Here is a 12,091-nt window from a genome sequence, read left to right on the forward strand (position 1 = left end):
GTTACCAATGTTCTGTGTTAAATTAAAGCACAAAGTCAGGTTTTTTGATCAAGGTCAGACACTGCCTTACTCAGGAACAGAAATACAGCCCGCTCCTTGTTTCCAACTTTGCTCTAACTGCTAGAAAGCATCAGCTCCTAGGGCAATGGAAAAGAGGAGCATATATGGGATCTTCTGGCTTTCCAGTGAAACCCATGGCAGCATGTCAAGGCTGAAGAGAATTCCTGAGATGTGTGAAGAGCTGGCTAGTAATGCCAGTTCATGTTCCTTTTTCATCCCTGTCCCGATTCTGTGAGCCCTGCTTGCAGACATCAAGTGAAACTGACAGATTTTTCTGTCTTTTAACAACAGTGCTTATTTCTGATTCTCTGTGTTCTGAGGGTAAAGTGAATGATTGGATGGAAAACAACCAAAAAACCCTCACCGTGAAGTACTGAATGTCTCAAGCTTTGGAAATACAATCAGGACTTGCATTTTATTTATTTGGTTAAATGTGCAGTCTTAAAATGTTACGCCCATTATGATGGTGTCCTTTCTCCCTTCCCCTACATTCTTCAGACCATCTTGCTTTGCTGTGGGAAGGCAGGCAGGCTTTTGGAATTTGTTCTAGGCTTGTTATGCAAAAAAAATCCACTCCAACATTTAAATAAATATTAAAGCCCTGATCCAGAATCCATTTAAGTCAATTAAAGACTTTGATTCCGGCCCCAAATGCTTCATTTTTATTTACCTCTCTCCAGGAACGAAGCCAGAGTTGTTGTTGTCGTCGTCCCCCTCCACCCCCCGCAACATGCATGTTTTAGATTTAGCGGCCTTTAAATTAATGTTTCAAAGATACATATACACTACTGGATTTTGATCCCCAACTTCACATCTGTCCCAGATCCCCTCTTCATCGTACAAACCTCACCTCAATACCCACTGTCTTTCAGTATCCTGAAAGTGAGGGAACACTGTCTGTTTCCTGTTCTTTGTAAACATACACAGCAGACTCTGCTTTGCAAACAAACTCCCATCTCATAATTAGCGGTAAGTAAATTAACCTTTTAAATCTTATAAGGCTGTCTGCCACACCACTTGAGGACCTAGCTTTAAGACCTCACCTGCCCATGGTACTCTTGCTACCCCACTAGCTGGTATTGGAGGTATTGTACTGCTAAAACTGGTGTGACAAAAGGTTAAGAGGAGATCAAATATACTGAGCTGGGAGTAAAGTGCATAGGGCTTTCAGGTCTTGCTAGTAGGCTCTGAAAGTGTCTCCTGTAATAAAGATTTTCACTAGCATTACCCTAGGTCTGGCTTGTTGTTTTTGCTAAGCCATGTTATTTATTGTTTTAATCAGCATAGCTCTGCAATGCAGAAACAAGTCATTCTTGCAAGTATAAAAACATTAACAGAAAGGGGGGAAATAATCTGCGACATCAAAACCAGGCTTTTTGGTCTATTAAATGTGTGTAATCAGAGATTTCACTCAGGCCTGCTCTACACCTAAAACTTAGGTTGATCTAGCTACTTTGCTCAGGGGTGTGAAAAAAAAAATTAATGCCCCCGAGAGATGTAGTTAAGCCAACCTAAGCCCAAGTGTAGACAGCACTAGGTCGACAGAAGAACTTTTCTGTCAATTTAGCTTCTGCCTCTCAGAGAGGTGGATTTACTAAAGAGACTGCAGCAGCCCTTCGGTCACTGTAGTAAGTGCCAATACTGCAGGAGCAGAGCTGCAACAGTGCATCTGTGCCACTGTAGTGTTTCTAGTGTAGACATACTCTCAGCTTAATAAAGTCACTAGGGGTATGCCGCAGAAGTGCTTTTATGTGGCTGTGTAGTCGTGGCTACCAGCGCTGATGCACTGTCTACACTGCCACTTTACAGCGCTGAAACTTGCAGTGCTTGGGGTGTGTTTTTTCACACCTCTGAGCAAGAATGTTGCAGCGCTGTAAAGTGGCAGTGTAGACAAGGCCTAGAAATGACATGTCATGGGTGTTGTAATGATGCTCACTCTGCTATATGGCAACACCCTGTTAAACAGAGAGATCTGATGATGGACCGGAAAGGTGTCCCTAGCCGCTGTTTTCCAGAAGCTGAGAATGAGCGACGGGGGATGGATCACTTGATGATTCCCTGTTCTGTTCATTCCCTCTGGGGCAACTGGCAATGGCCACTGTCGGAAGACAGGACATTGGGCTAGATGGACCTTTGGTCTGACCCAGTAGGACCATTCTTATGTACTGTTACTGTATAATGTCTCTTTAAACAAAAGCTCACAGTTGTTTTGCTTCTGATATTTACATATCAAGGATTTGTAAACCTGTGAACACTTCCTAAAGAAATAAATCGTTCTTTAAAAAGTCTTCCTTTAAAAGGTGCCAGTGTCCATGTAAGATATGAGAGGTAAACCCCTTGTCCCAATTGTTAGGTTGGTTGGGAGCTGGAAGAAACCTTTTTGAAGCCGGTAGGTGTGGCAGCTGCCTTCCATACAGGCTAAAGGAAGAAACAATTAAATAAGCCTTTGTTCAGAGATAGCTGAAACAACAACAGTCACCACTCAAATCACAGGCCATATGAAAGGCCTCAGGAATTTGAGCTATGTGGGAAGAGGGACTTTACTGTGGTCTTGTTAACCAGCATGTTGTCTAACTTGGCCCATTGGGCTCCCAGGGTTGCTATCGTTGGAAGACCTGAACGCATCATCCTCTGCCAGCATCGTAGGGGCTGAAATATTGCACCTGTCCCATTATACTCAGCACAGCTCCCTGCAGCAAGTCTATAATGTCTGTGGTTTATGATGTCTGCTGTTTGGAACTACACCTCCTACGGCTTTCCACTGAGACTGAGGGTCAGGGTTGTGATACAGTGGCTAGCTTTGTATACAGCAGGGACAAACCAAATGGTAGTGGGAAACCTGAGCACCATGGATAGCGATTGTGCCTAGAAATTGGGGTGAAGGCCTGTCCCCAGTGAAGTCAATGGGAGTTTTGCCTTTGACTTAAATGAAGCCAGGATTTTACACATGGTGTATTACAGGCATGCAAGGTTAGCACACTAACTGGCTAGTGTAGACAATGCCTAGATCAGGGGTCAGCAACCTTTCAGAAGTGCTGTGCTGAGTCTTCATTTATTCACTCTAAATTTTCGCATGCCAGTAATACATTTTAACATTTTTAGAAGGTCTCTTTCTATAAGTCTATACTATATAACTAAACTATTGTTGCATGTAAAGTAAATAAGTTTTTTTAAATGTTTAAGAAGCTTCATATAAAATTACATTAAAATGCAGAGCCCCCTGGACCGGTGGCCAGGACCCGGGCAGTATGAGTGCCACTGAAAATCAGCTAGCGTGCCGCCTTTGGTACTCATGCCATAGGTTGCCTACTCCTGGCCTAGATGCACTGCCTCCCATTCAGTGAACAAGAGTCAAAGAAGTCTCCCATGTGAGCTCCAAGAAATTCTTTGAGGCTCACATATACCAAACAGCAGCAGCAGCAGTGCTAGAAGGCAGTTTTAAATGAGAGGTTGGGATAATGGCCATTCTCTTCTGTTTTAAGGAAACCAAACAATTTCACCTTGTCCCATTAGTTCATCAATATTCACAAGAAGATAATCTAGGTTATTGATTCAGGCTGGTTGGATTTTATTTCCATATTTTATTAAATTAAAACTCCTGAAAATATAAAGAAAAAAGCGCCAAACATCCTGAGCATTCAGCACACAAGTGTGCATAAGAAGCTATCGCCTAAAGAGAGCTCATGAATCTGCAGGTGCAATACAGAATCTGAAGAGTGGCACATTCGATAGCAAAAACAGATTCATTTAATTGCATATGTAAAATGAAACCTATATTGAGGTACTTTGAACAAATGAAGGATTAGCATAAATCTGTGTGCATTTAAATGGGAAATGTGATATATTATAGCCAGGGAAAAAAGAAGCCTGGAGACAAGACAGACAGAAGAGCATAGCAAAGGAGAGGCTAATTGAAGGACCTGTCATTGTCGACTCAACCCTGAGTGAAGCTACAGTATGAGGAAGATCTGCTTGCAACCATGGTATTCCTGAATGCATGTACTCCAACCAATGGTACATAGAAACAGTATTAGTTCTCAGGCTGCCCTTCCCTCCCTTAATTATGAGGTTCTGTAATTGGCTAGTTTGTGGTTGCTGCCTTCCTCCCATTGACTTGTGCGTGCTCAAACCTGCCAAACCACTTGGGCCAATCACAGTCATGGGAGTGAGGCTTGGAGCAGCACAGCCTCCACTGTGGCAGAAAGTGTGCATAACTGAATGGGAGGAGGTAGATCCAGGCTGGCAAAGCGAAGGACTGTTGTCATAACTCTTGCAATAATATAGGTGTCCTGGCAGAGGATCTGAGACCAGAACACCAAGAACAACCACTTGGCAATGCATATCCTTTGATTTATCAGTTAGCTGGCACACTTGCAGTATCAGTCACAAGGTTACAGTTCAGTAATGGGAACCCCACATCCTCTGTGGTTTTGGAACGAGATACCCTGTTATGATATCACTGATCAAGCTCCATGTCTTGAATTTTACTCATTAAAAAAACCCTCTCTCTTGTTAAAATAGATATCACAGAGTACAGTGTCTGATCATATTTAAGCATGATGATATTATTTGTATGATAAAAGGTTATAGTCACTCACTTCATAAACAAAGGCCCAGATTAATTCCTGGTGCAGCCCTACTGAAATCAATAGTTACCCCAGGGATAAGCATGTCTCTGACTTTTGGGCCCTGTTCAACTTACACCTTTCAAACCCGATTTTGCAACTATTTAGTGACAGGGTTGCCTTAGAAAGTTGCACATGAAATGGCTCAGCTTTTCTGTCATCATCACAACCATGATTGTGTATCTGCTGTTTGCATAAGTTCATCCTGGGAAATTTGGACAGCTACCTCACACTGCCTCTGCAAGGGATAGGCACTACACAGCAACCTCAGCAAAGTGTGACACAGTACACCATGGGATGCCCTACGTCAGAAGAGGCTGGGAGGAAAGAGGACCAGCCAAACTGGTTGCACAAAGATGGCAAGGATTCTTCACTGCAAGAACCTGTAACTGGTTCAGCACCTGTGGGAAGTCAGCCATGTGACACTGTGCCTCTGGCAGGGGTGCTACCTTGGTGTGGCTATTAACAGAGCCTTAGCCATATTGTGAATTGATAGGAAACATGGGTAGAACCTGCCATATCTGGTTACAACCTTGGCTAGAAGTTGTAGTGTGGACACGGCCTTGGACTCCATCATTTTTTGCACAGTTGTACACAGTAGGGAAAACGGCACACACTAAAACCAGTGTTAAGATACAGAGAAAAGACAGACAGATCAGTTACAGTGGATATTCCATCATTAACTCATCCTGCCACATCTCTAGCACTGTAGTTCACATCACCCGCTGTTTTAAGGTGCCCTGGGACAAATTGCCCCATGATGTAAATTTCACTTCCACCATAATTCCGTTTCAGGCTCCTTGTGTGCTTTTTCAGTCAGATCCTTACTATTATGGTCAGTCATGTCTTTATATTTAAAGGGACGCTGTCAGGCCAGCAAGCCCCCAATGCAGAGTTTGCACGACAAGATTCCATAAGGCTAAACTCCAATAGAAATGTCCTCATTACTGGTTTTCCGGATGGGTGCAGAAAGCCTCTTTGTAAAGGGGTGACGTGTCCCACTGGCTCTGGCAGCGCACTGCTAGTGCAGGGAAAAGAGAAAGCGAAACGGTTTCAAACCGACTCGAAAACAGAGTGAAGTGGGTCTGCGCCAGGTTCCATCCTGCCGCTGGGGGGGATGCGGGAGGCCGGGTGGCCCAGGGACCTGAGCGGGAAGCTGATGCTATGGACAGGTGCCTGCAAGTCCCCTCTGGGCGGGCTGAGGAACTGAACCAAAAGGGAGCTGGCTGGGGAAATGGCCAGGCCAGGGGTGGGGACCAGGCGGCTGGGCAGGGCCATATCCCCCATTCCCGCCCGCGGTCACTGCTGGAGCCAGCCGCCTCCGCCCCCGAGCCCCGCCCCCGCCCGTCACGTGAGGGAACTTGCGGCCAATGGGCGGGAGGCGCCGCGGGCAGCCGGGGGAATCTCATTCAAAACGCGGCCCGAGCCCCGCTGCCTGCTCCGGGCCGGCAGCGGGCGATGCCCCGGGGCTGGGCGGCGCCTGAGCGCCCGGGAAGATGCCGGTGAAGAACAGGTACAACCTGGTGGACGATGGCTGCGACTCGCGGGTCCCCCTGCACAACGAGGACGCCTTCCAGCACGGGATCCACTTCCAGGCCAAGGTGAGCCGGGCTGGTGCCTGCTGGGGCTCCCCCCGGGCCCCCTCCCCTGCTGCCGGTGTCCAGCGCTGGCTAATCCCCTCCGGGCACCGGGAGGCCCCGGCCCTTCCCCCGGGGCAGCAGGCCGGCCGCAGCGGGGCAGGGGGACAATGCCGAGCAGGGCTCTGGTGCCCCCGGGATAAACGTGCCAGAGGGAGACCCCCCCCCGGCTGCTCGCTGGTCCGGCAGTGCCGAGCTGGCTTTGCAAAGCAGCAGCGCGGGAGCGTGGCAGCGTTGTGCTCTGAGAGGAGTCGGGGGGAGGGAGTTACGGGGGCAGAGCAGGGAAGGGCAGTGGTACAATCATCCCGCGGTAGCTGGGCTGGAAATCGGGGTGGACTCTGCACTCTGGAACAAGTGACTTTATTCCCTTATCGCGACCTGGGGAGTTACAGGAGCAGAGTTCTGCTGCTCAGTGTCCCCCAGCCCATACTGGTGTATAGTTTGGACTACATAAGAGTGGCTCTACCGAGTGAGACCAATGGTCCATCCAGCTCACTATCCTGTCTCCCGACCAGGACCAAAGTCAGATGCTTCAAAGGGAATTGCACAGGGCAATTGTCAGGTGATCCATCCTGTAATCCAGTCTCAGCTTCTGGCAGTCAGAGGCTTAGGACAGCCAGACCATGAGGTTGGATCCCTGACCATCTTGGCTAATAGCCACTGATGGATTTATCCTGTATGAACATATTTAATTCCTTTTTGAACTCAGTTATAGTTTTGGCCTTCACAACATCCCATGGCAACGAGTTCCACAGGTTGACTGGGTGTTGTGTGAGGAAATGCTTCCTTTTGTTTGTTTTAAACCTGCTACCTGTTAATTTCATTGGATGACTGCAGGTTATTGTGTTATGAGTAAGTAACACTTCCCTGTTCACTTTCTCTGCACCATTTGTAATTTTAAAATCATCTTTCATATCTCTCCTTAGTTGTCTTTTTCCCAAGATGAACAGTCCCAGTCTTTTAATCTCTCCTCATATGGAAGCTGTTCAATACCTGTCATAATTTTTGCTGGCCTTCTCTGTATCTTTTCCAATTCCAATATATCTTATTTGAGATGGGGCAACCAGAACTGCACCCAGTATTTAAGGTGTGGGTGTACCATGGATTTATGTAGTGGCATTATGATTTTTTTTTTTTTCATTTTGTAGAGGGTTCCTTGTTCACCATGAGCAGCTGCATCTTCTGCTTGTGTTACCAAATTATCAATATGATGCTGTTTGTTCGCTCTCGCAAAGACCTCCTGCTATGCTGCTCATGATATTTGTCCTGTAGCTTCTGGGATTTTGCGTCAAACTTTTTTCTTCAGGGCTCATCTGGTTTCTACAGCGTTCCGTGTGCTGGGTGTAATCCACTCCTTCCTTCTCTTCTGCCTGTGGCGTAGACAGGCTTCACTACTCTGTTTATACATTGATGTTACTTCATCCCACTGCTTGTTGATCTCCTCATCTGCATTCCCTGTCTCTTCATCAAGGTCTGCAGGTACTTGAAACCTGTTCTTTAACTGCAGAATGAAGGCTTTCTGCACTTTTATCTGTGCCAAGCAAGGTATTATGTAAGATGATAGTCCAGCATATATCAGAGGCAGTTGATAGTGTTCTCAGAAAAGAGCCAAACTGGTTTTTGGAAAGGGCATGGATGCACAGATCACATCCTCATTCTATGAAACATAATAGAACAGTGCTTAGAATGGCAGCAACTCTGCATAAATTCCATAGACTTTGAGAAGGTTTTTGATAGCATTCATAGGACCAGCTTATGGCGCATTCTGTGAGCATATGGAATTCCTTTCTGTATAATCAACATCATCAAAAGCTTCTATTTCAACTTTACATGCAGCGTTGATCACAGTGAGTTCAGTTTTGAAGTCAAAACAGGAGTATATCCAGAGTGTCTCAGGTTTGCAGTCCTCTTCAACATTGCCATTGACCAATGCAGGATACAACAGAAGACATGCCAAGAGGCACTGAATGGACACTCTTCTCATCCCTTGAAGACCTCGACTTAGCAGATGATGTTACTCTCCTACCACACTGACTTGGCTGCTGGTATGCAAGAGCAGTTGGCGAGGCATCTACGGTCTTGTAGCTCAAGGAGGCATTTGGCTAAAACATGTAACATGAAAGTGCAGAATGGAGCCAGGTACAAACTGAACAGCTAGGGCGTGAGTTTTGCAGAAGGCTGAAGGCTCAGGAGATGTCAGTGCACTGGGTCCTCAGCCCCCTTGCCCATTAAAACATTGAGACCAATACTTTCTGAAGCGTTCACTGACTTTAGGTGCCTTGAATGTTGGGTGCCTAGCTCCAGGACCTTGCCATGCTAGAGGTGCTGGGACATGGCTGCCTCCCAACCATGGACTTTTGAGTGGCCTTGCACTCTTACTAACAATAGACACTTCAGCATTTTTGGCCGCTGGGCTTTAATTTGGAGCTGCAGGTGGGTGCTGGTACTAGATCGCCACAACTGGAGTTCTAATACACTTACAGGGCTAGTAAAGTCACATGTGTTAGTGTTGGCATCACGGGTAATAAACCATGAACAAGATCTAAAAGGCTTTCTGCCTGTCTGTCTTTCATTAGTGTTCTGAACCTGCTGTTCCCATGCTAGTTTCAGCCCCATTCAAAATATGTTTCTCTCTGCAAGTGGGCTCTTTTAAAAAAAAAAAAAAAAAAAAAAAAAAAAAAAGCAAAGGAACTTCAAAACATGCCAACAAAACGTATTGCCTTATAGTGCTTTTGAGCAGAGGAAGTGTGGAGGGAAAAACAGCAAAAGGTCACTGAGGCTGTGCAGTTATGCTCAGATTAAACTGGTTTGCACTAGCTTTTTTTGTGTAGCTGTTTTTGGAAGTCTAGCATCTTTTAAAGCTTGGAAACTTTCCTGTGCAGTTCACTTGGGAACTGATCTGGAAAGGCTCCCGTTGACTGCACTGGACTTTGCATCATGTCCTTAGTACTTTTCTGTCTATGGCAAGTGCCAGTGGGTGCTTGGTGGTAGTCGTGGCCTGTGCTGTACAGGAGGTCAGACCAGATTATTTAATGGTCCCTTCTGGCCTTGAACTCTAGTACTATGATTCTAATAGTATTTATATCATGGGCATTTGTACTCAGAGGCTCCACTTGGACTGGGTTCAGACACACAAGGGTACACAGACCCTGCCTCAAGGAGCTTAATAGTTAGAAAAAAACCTTCCCTGGATACCAACATAGTAATGGCCATTGTGCTAAATTCCATGTTAACACTTGGCCCTCTATAGCTTTTCCTGCAGCACAGTGGGTCAAATGGGCCAAGATGCTACTTTAAACAGAAGTAATCTTGGGGCTGGATCTGAAGATCTCCTGACATCAATGTCAGGGACTTTATATTGATCATGAAAAATGTCCAGGCATGAGTACATCTATGTGCCTTTTTGAGTAAATGACTTCATTGTAACAGACTTCCTGTAGTCAGTGCAGGGGGAATGAGTTTATAATTTAGCTGACAAAATGAATTGCATTTTGCAGGAGTAATTCTAGTTTGTTTGCAGGTGGCCTGACAGATTAGAAATGGAATTTGTTTCTCCCCCCACCCCCGAGCTGTAAGGAAAGGGAATGCATTCAAATAAAGCTTTACAAATGTTGATGTTTGTGCAATTCAGTTTTCCTGCTGAAGGAGCTGTAGATTTAAAGAGGATGTGGGAGAGAGATCTGTTTAAATTCTCAATTGCTTGTGTAAAAATCTAGCTTTGCTGGACAGGGAGATACAGTATTTTGAATGCTTAAAACATAACAGCTGCTATTCTGTATGCCACCTTGACAGGCAAAAAGCTGTTACATTAAGGAACTTTTAAAAGTTCTGAAATGAATTTGCATTTCTAATGGGTAGGATAGCCACCTGCAGTCAGCCAGCTGTAGGACTACCATGCTATTGAGAGAGTAGATAGCTCCATACGTATCCAGCTACTTGCCCAACTCTTCTCTTCAAGTCGTAATGGGCTGGCTCCTCTGCCACCCTCACAGATGAAGTTTGTATTACCTTAGTAACATGCTTATTTAGTCCTACTGGAGGGTCTGTCTCTTTCAGTTAACAGTTTCTCACTGTAGGTACATCAGTCTGGCTGTGCCTCTTAAAATGACCAGCTTATTCATTATCTAGCTTGCTTTGTGCAAGACATTTGTTTATTGGTAGTGTTTCTCATCTCTAATTCTTTCCAGGTTGTAAGTACCATGCCACATTGCATTATATTAGTGAGTTTGTATTTCAGATCTTTAGGGATGAACTCTCAATGCACACACTTGGCCATGTAAGAACCGGAGCAGGTGAGCAGCCTTACACTTGGGTGGAGCCCCCGGTGAACTCTAAGGGGCTCTCCATAGGCAAACATAGAATCATAGAAGATTAGGGTTGGAAGAGACTTCAGGAGGTCATCTAGTCACAACCCCTGCTAAAAGCAGGACCAACCCCAACTAAATCATCCCAGCCAGGGCTATGTCAAGCTGGGCTTTAAAAACCTCTAAGGATGGAGGTTCCACATGGATCAGCTTGCAGGATTGGGACCTGGATGCAGGGTCTGAGAGCAAAGCCAATAGAAGTGCCACTGGCTCTCTCCCCATTGCCTACTGATAGCAAGATTGCAAAGGGCCAGCCTACTGCATTACACTGAATTTCTTCATGTGACTCCCTATAGACCATGGCCCTTTGTGAAAGGGGCAAACCAAACAGATCCCATTTTGGGATGTTAATGTACCTTTGCCACTATAGAAAGGGGGAAGGAAAAGCTAGTCCTTTCCCTCCCCACGGACCCCAAGTAGTGATGCTCTGGGGCCTGGATCTCTCTCGTGGCTCACCGAGGGGTTGCTGTAAGTAGTTACAAAATGGCATGCCTGTAGAAGATCTGGAGCTGCTTACAGATGGTGCAGGGAAATGAGATGACCTTGCAGTACTTATTTCTAGGCAGCTGAAAGAGCAGTAAATACTGAGCTAAGACTGCCAGTCTGTGTGGAGAGCTCTTCATTGAATGCAAGCTTGCAAAATAAAACTCTACAAGCCGTTGGGTCTTGCCAGCTGCAACTCTTGCATCAGTGATCTCAAAAACCCATAAAGATGTCAGCATGCCCTGTGAGAGCCATGGGCTGCTCTTTAGGAAGAGCAGGAGCTGCCTGCTGAGCTTCCATGGGGGCTTCCCTGACTTGCTGGCCATAAAACTTCTTCTAGACTCACAAACCAAACCCTCTTATACATGGAGGCTGAGCTTTCTCAGCACCAGCACTCCTGACTAATGTGGGGAAAGAAGGCAGGCTGCCTGCCACAGGGGCTGCATGTTCCACCGATGAGAGAATGCTAATCCTGACACATTGGACTGACTTTTGGAATTTGACTCCCTCACTCCAGCTGTCTGACTTCCACGGCATATGGTTGGAGGACAACAACCCGCACTCCGCAGCACTGACAGGATGCTGATCACCCACTCGGTTCTGCTTCTGTTTACTGGCTGACTCAGGCTATTCTCCCTTCACTCCCCCCTTCCAGTCAGCTATGCTGCAGATGAGCCAGAGGCCCCGTGGAGCATTCACTACCCTTTGTGCCACACAAACTGCTCTGTCTGTGGGATGTTTGGGATTTCCCCATTGCTTGGGGCAGAAAGGCAGCCTGGATCTCAAGCATTGCACTGGCTTGCTTTGGTTGGTGGCATTGTGGGCAGCACTCTGCTCTTCTGCATTTGTCCCACCCTATATGCCATCATGAGTACCCCCTGTCCTGCACCAGAGTCCTCCCTTCCTGTCACTGTTCAGATAA

At 46.2% G+C, this 12,091-nt stretch overlaps 2 protein-coding genes across 3 annotated transcripts in view; one reads left to right on the forward strand and one right to left on the reverse strand.

Annotated features, from left to right (window-relative positions):
- The window catches only part of TTLL11 (tubulin tyrosine ligase like 11), a 216,625-nt gene that overhangs the window by 128,895 nt on the left and 75,639 nt on the right, over positions 1-12,091 (reverse strand). The window lies entirely within an intron of this gene.
- The window catches only part of LOC115635937 (carboxyl-terminal PDZ ligand of neuronal nitric oxide synthase protein-like), a 62,277-nt gene continuing 56,306 nt past the window's right edge, over positions 6,121-12,091 (forward strand). The window contains exon 1 of the mRNA XM_030535338.1: positions 6,121-6,286. Coding sequence (XP_030391198.1) covers positions 6,182-6,286 — 105 coding nt within the window. The 5' untranslated portion in view covers positions 6,121-6,181. The remainder of the gene's footprint in view (positions 6,287-12,091) is intronic.

This window comes from Gopherus evgoodei, chromosome 16 (genome assembly GCF_007399415.2).
Source record: "Gopherus evgoodei ecotype Sinaloan lineage chromosome 16, rGopEvg1_v1.p, whole genome shotgun sequence".
NCBI lineage: Eukaryota > Metazoa > Chordata > Testudines > Testudinidae > Gopherus > Gopherus evgoodei.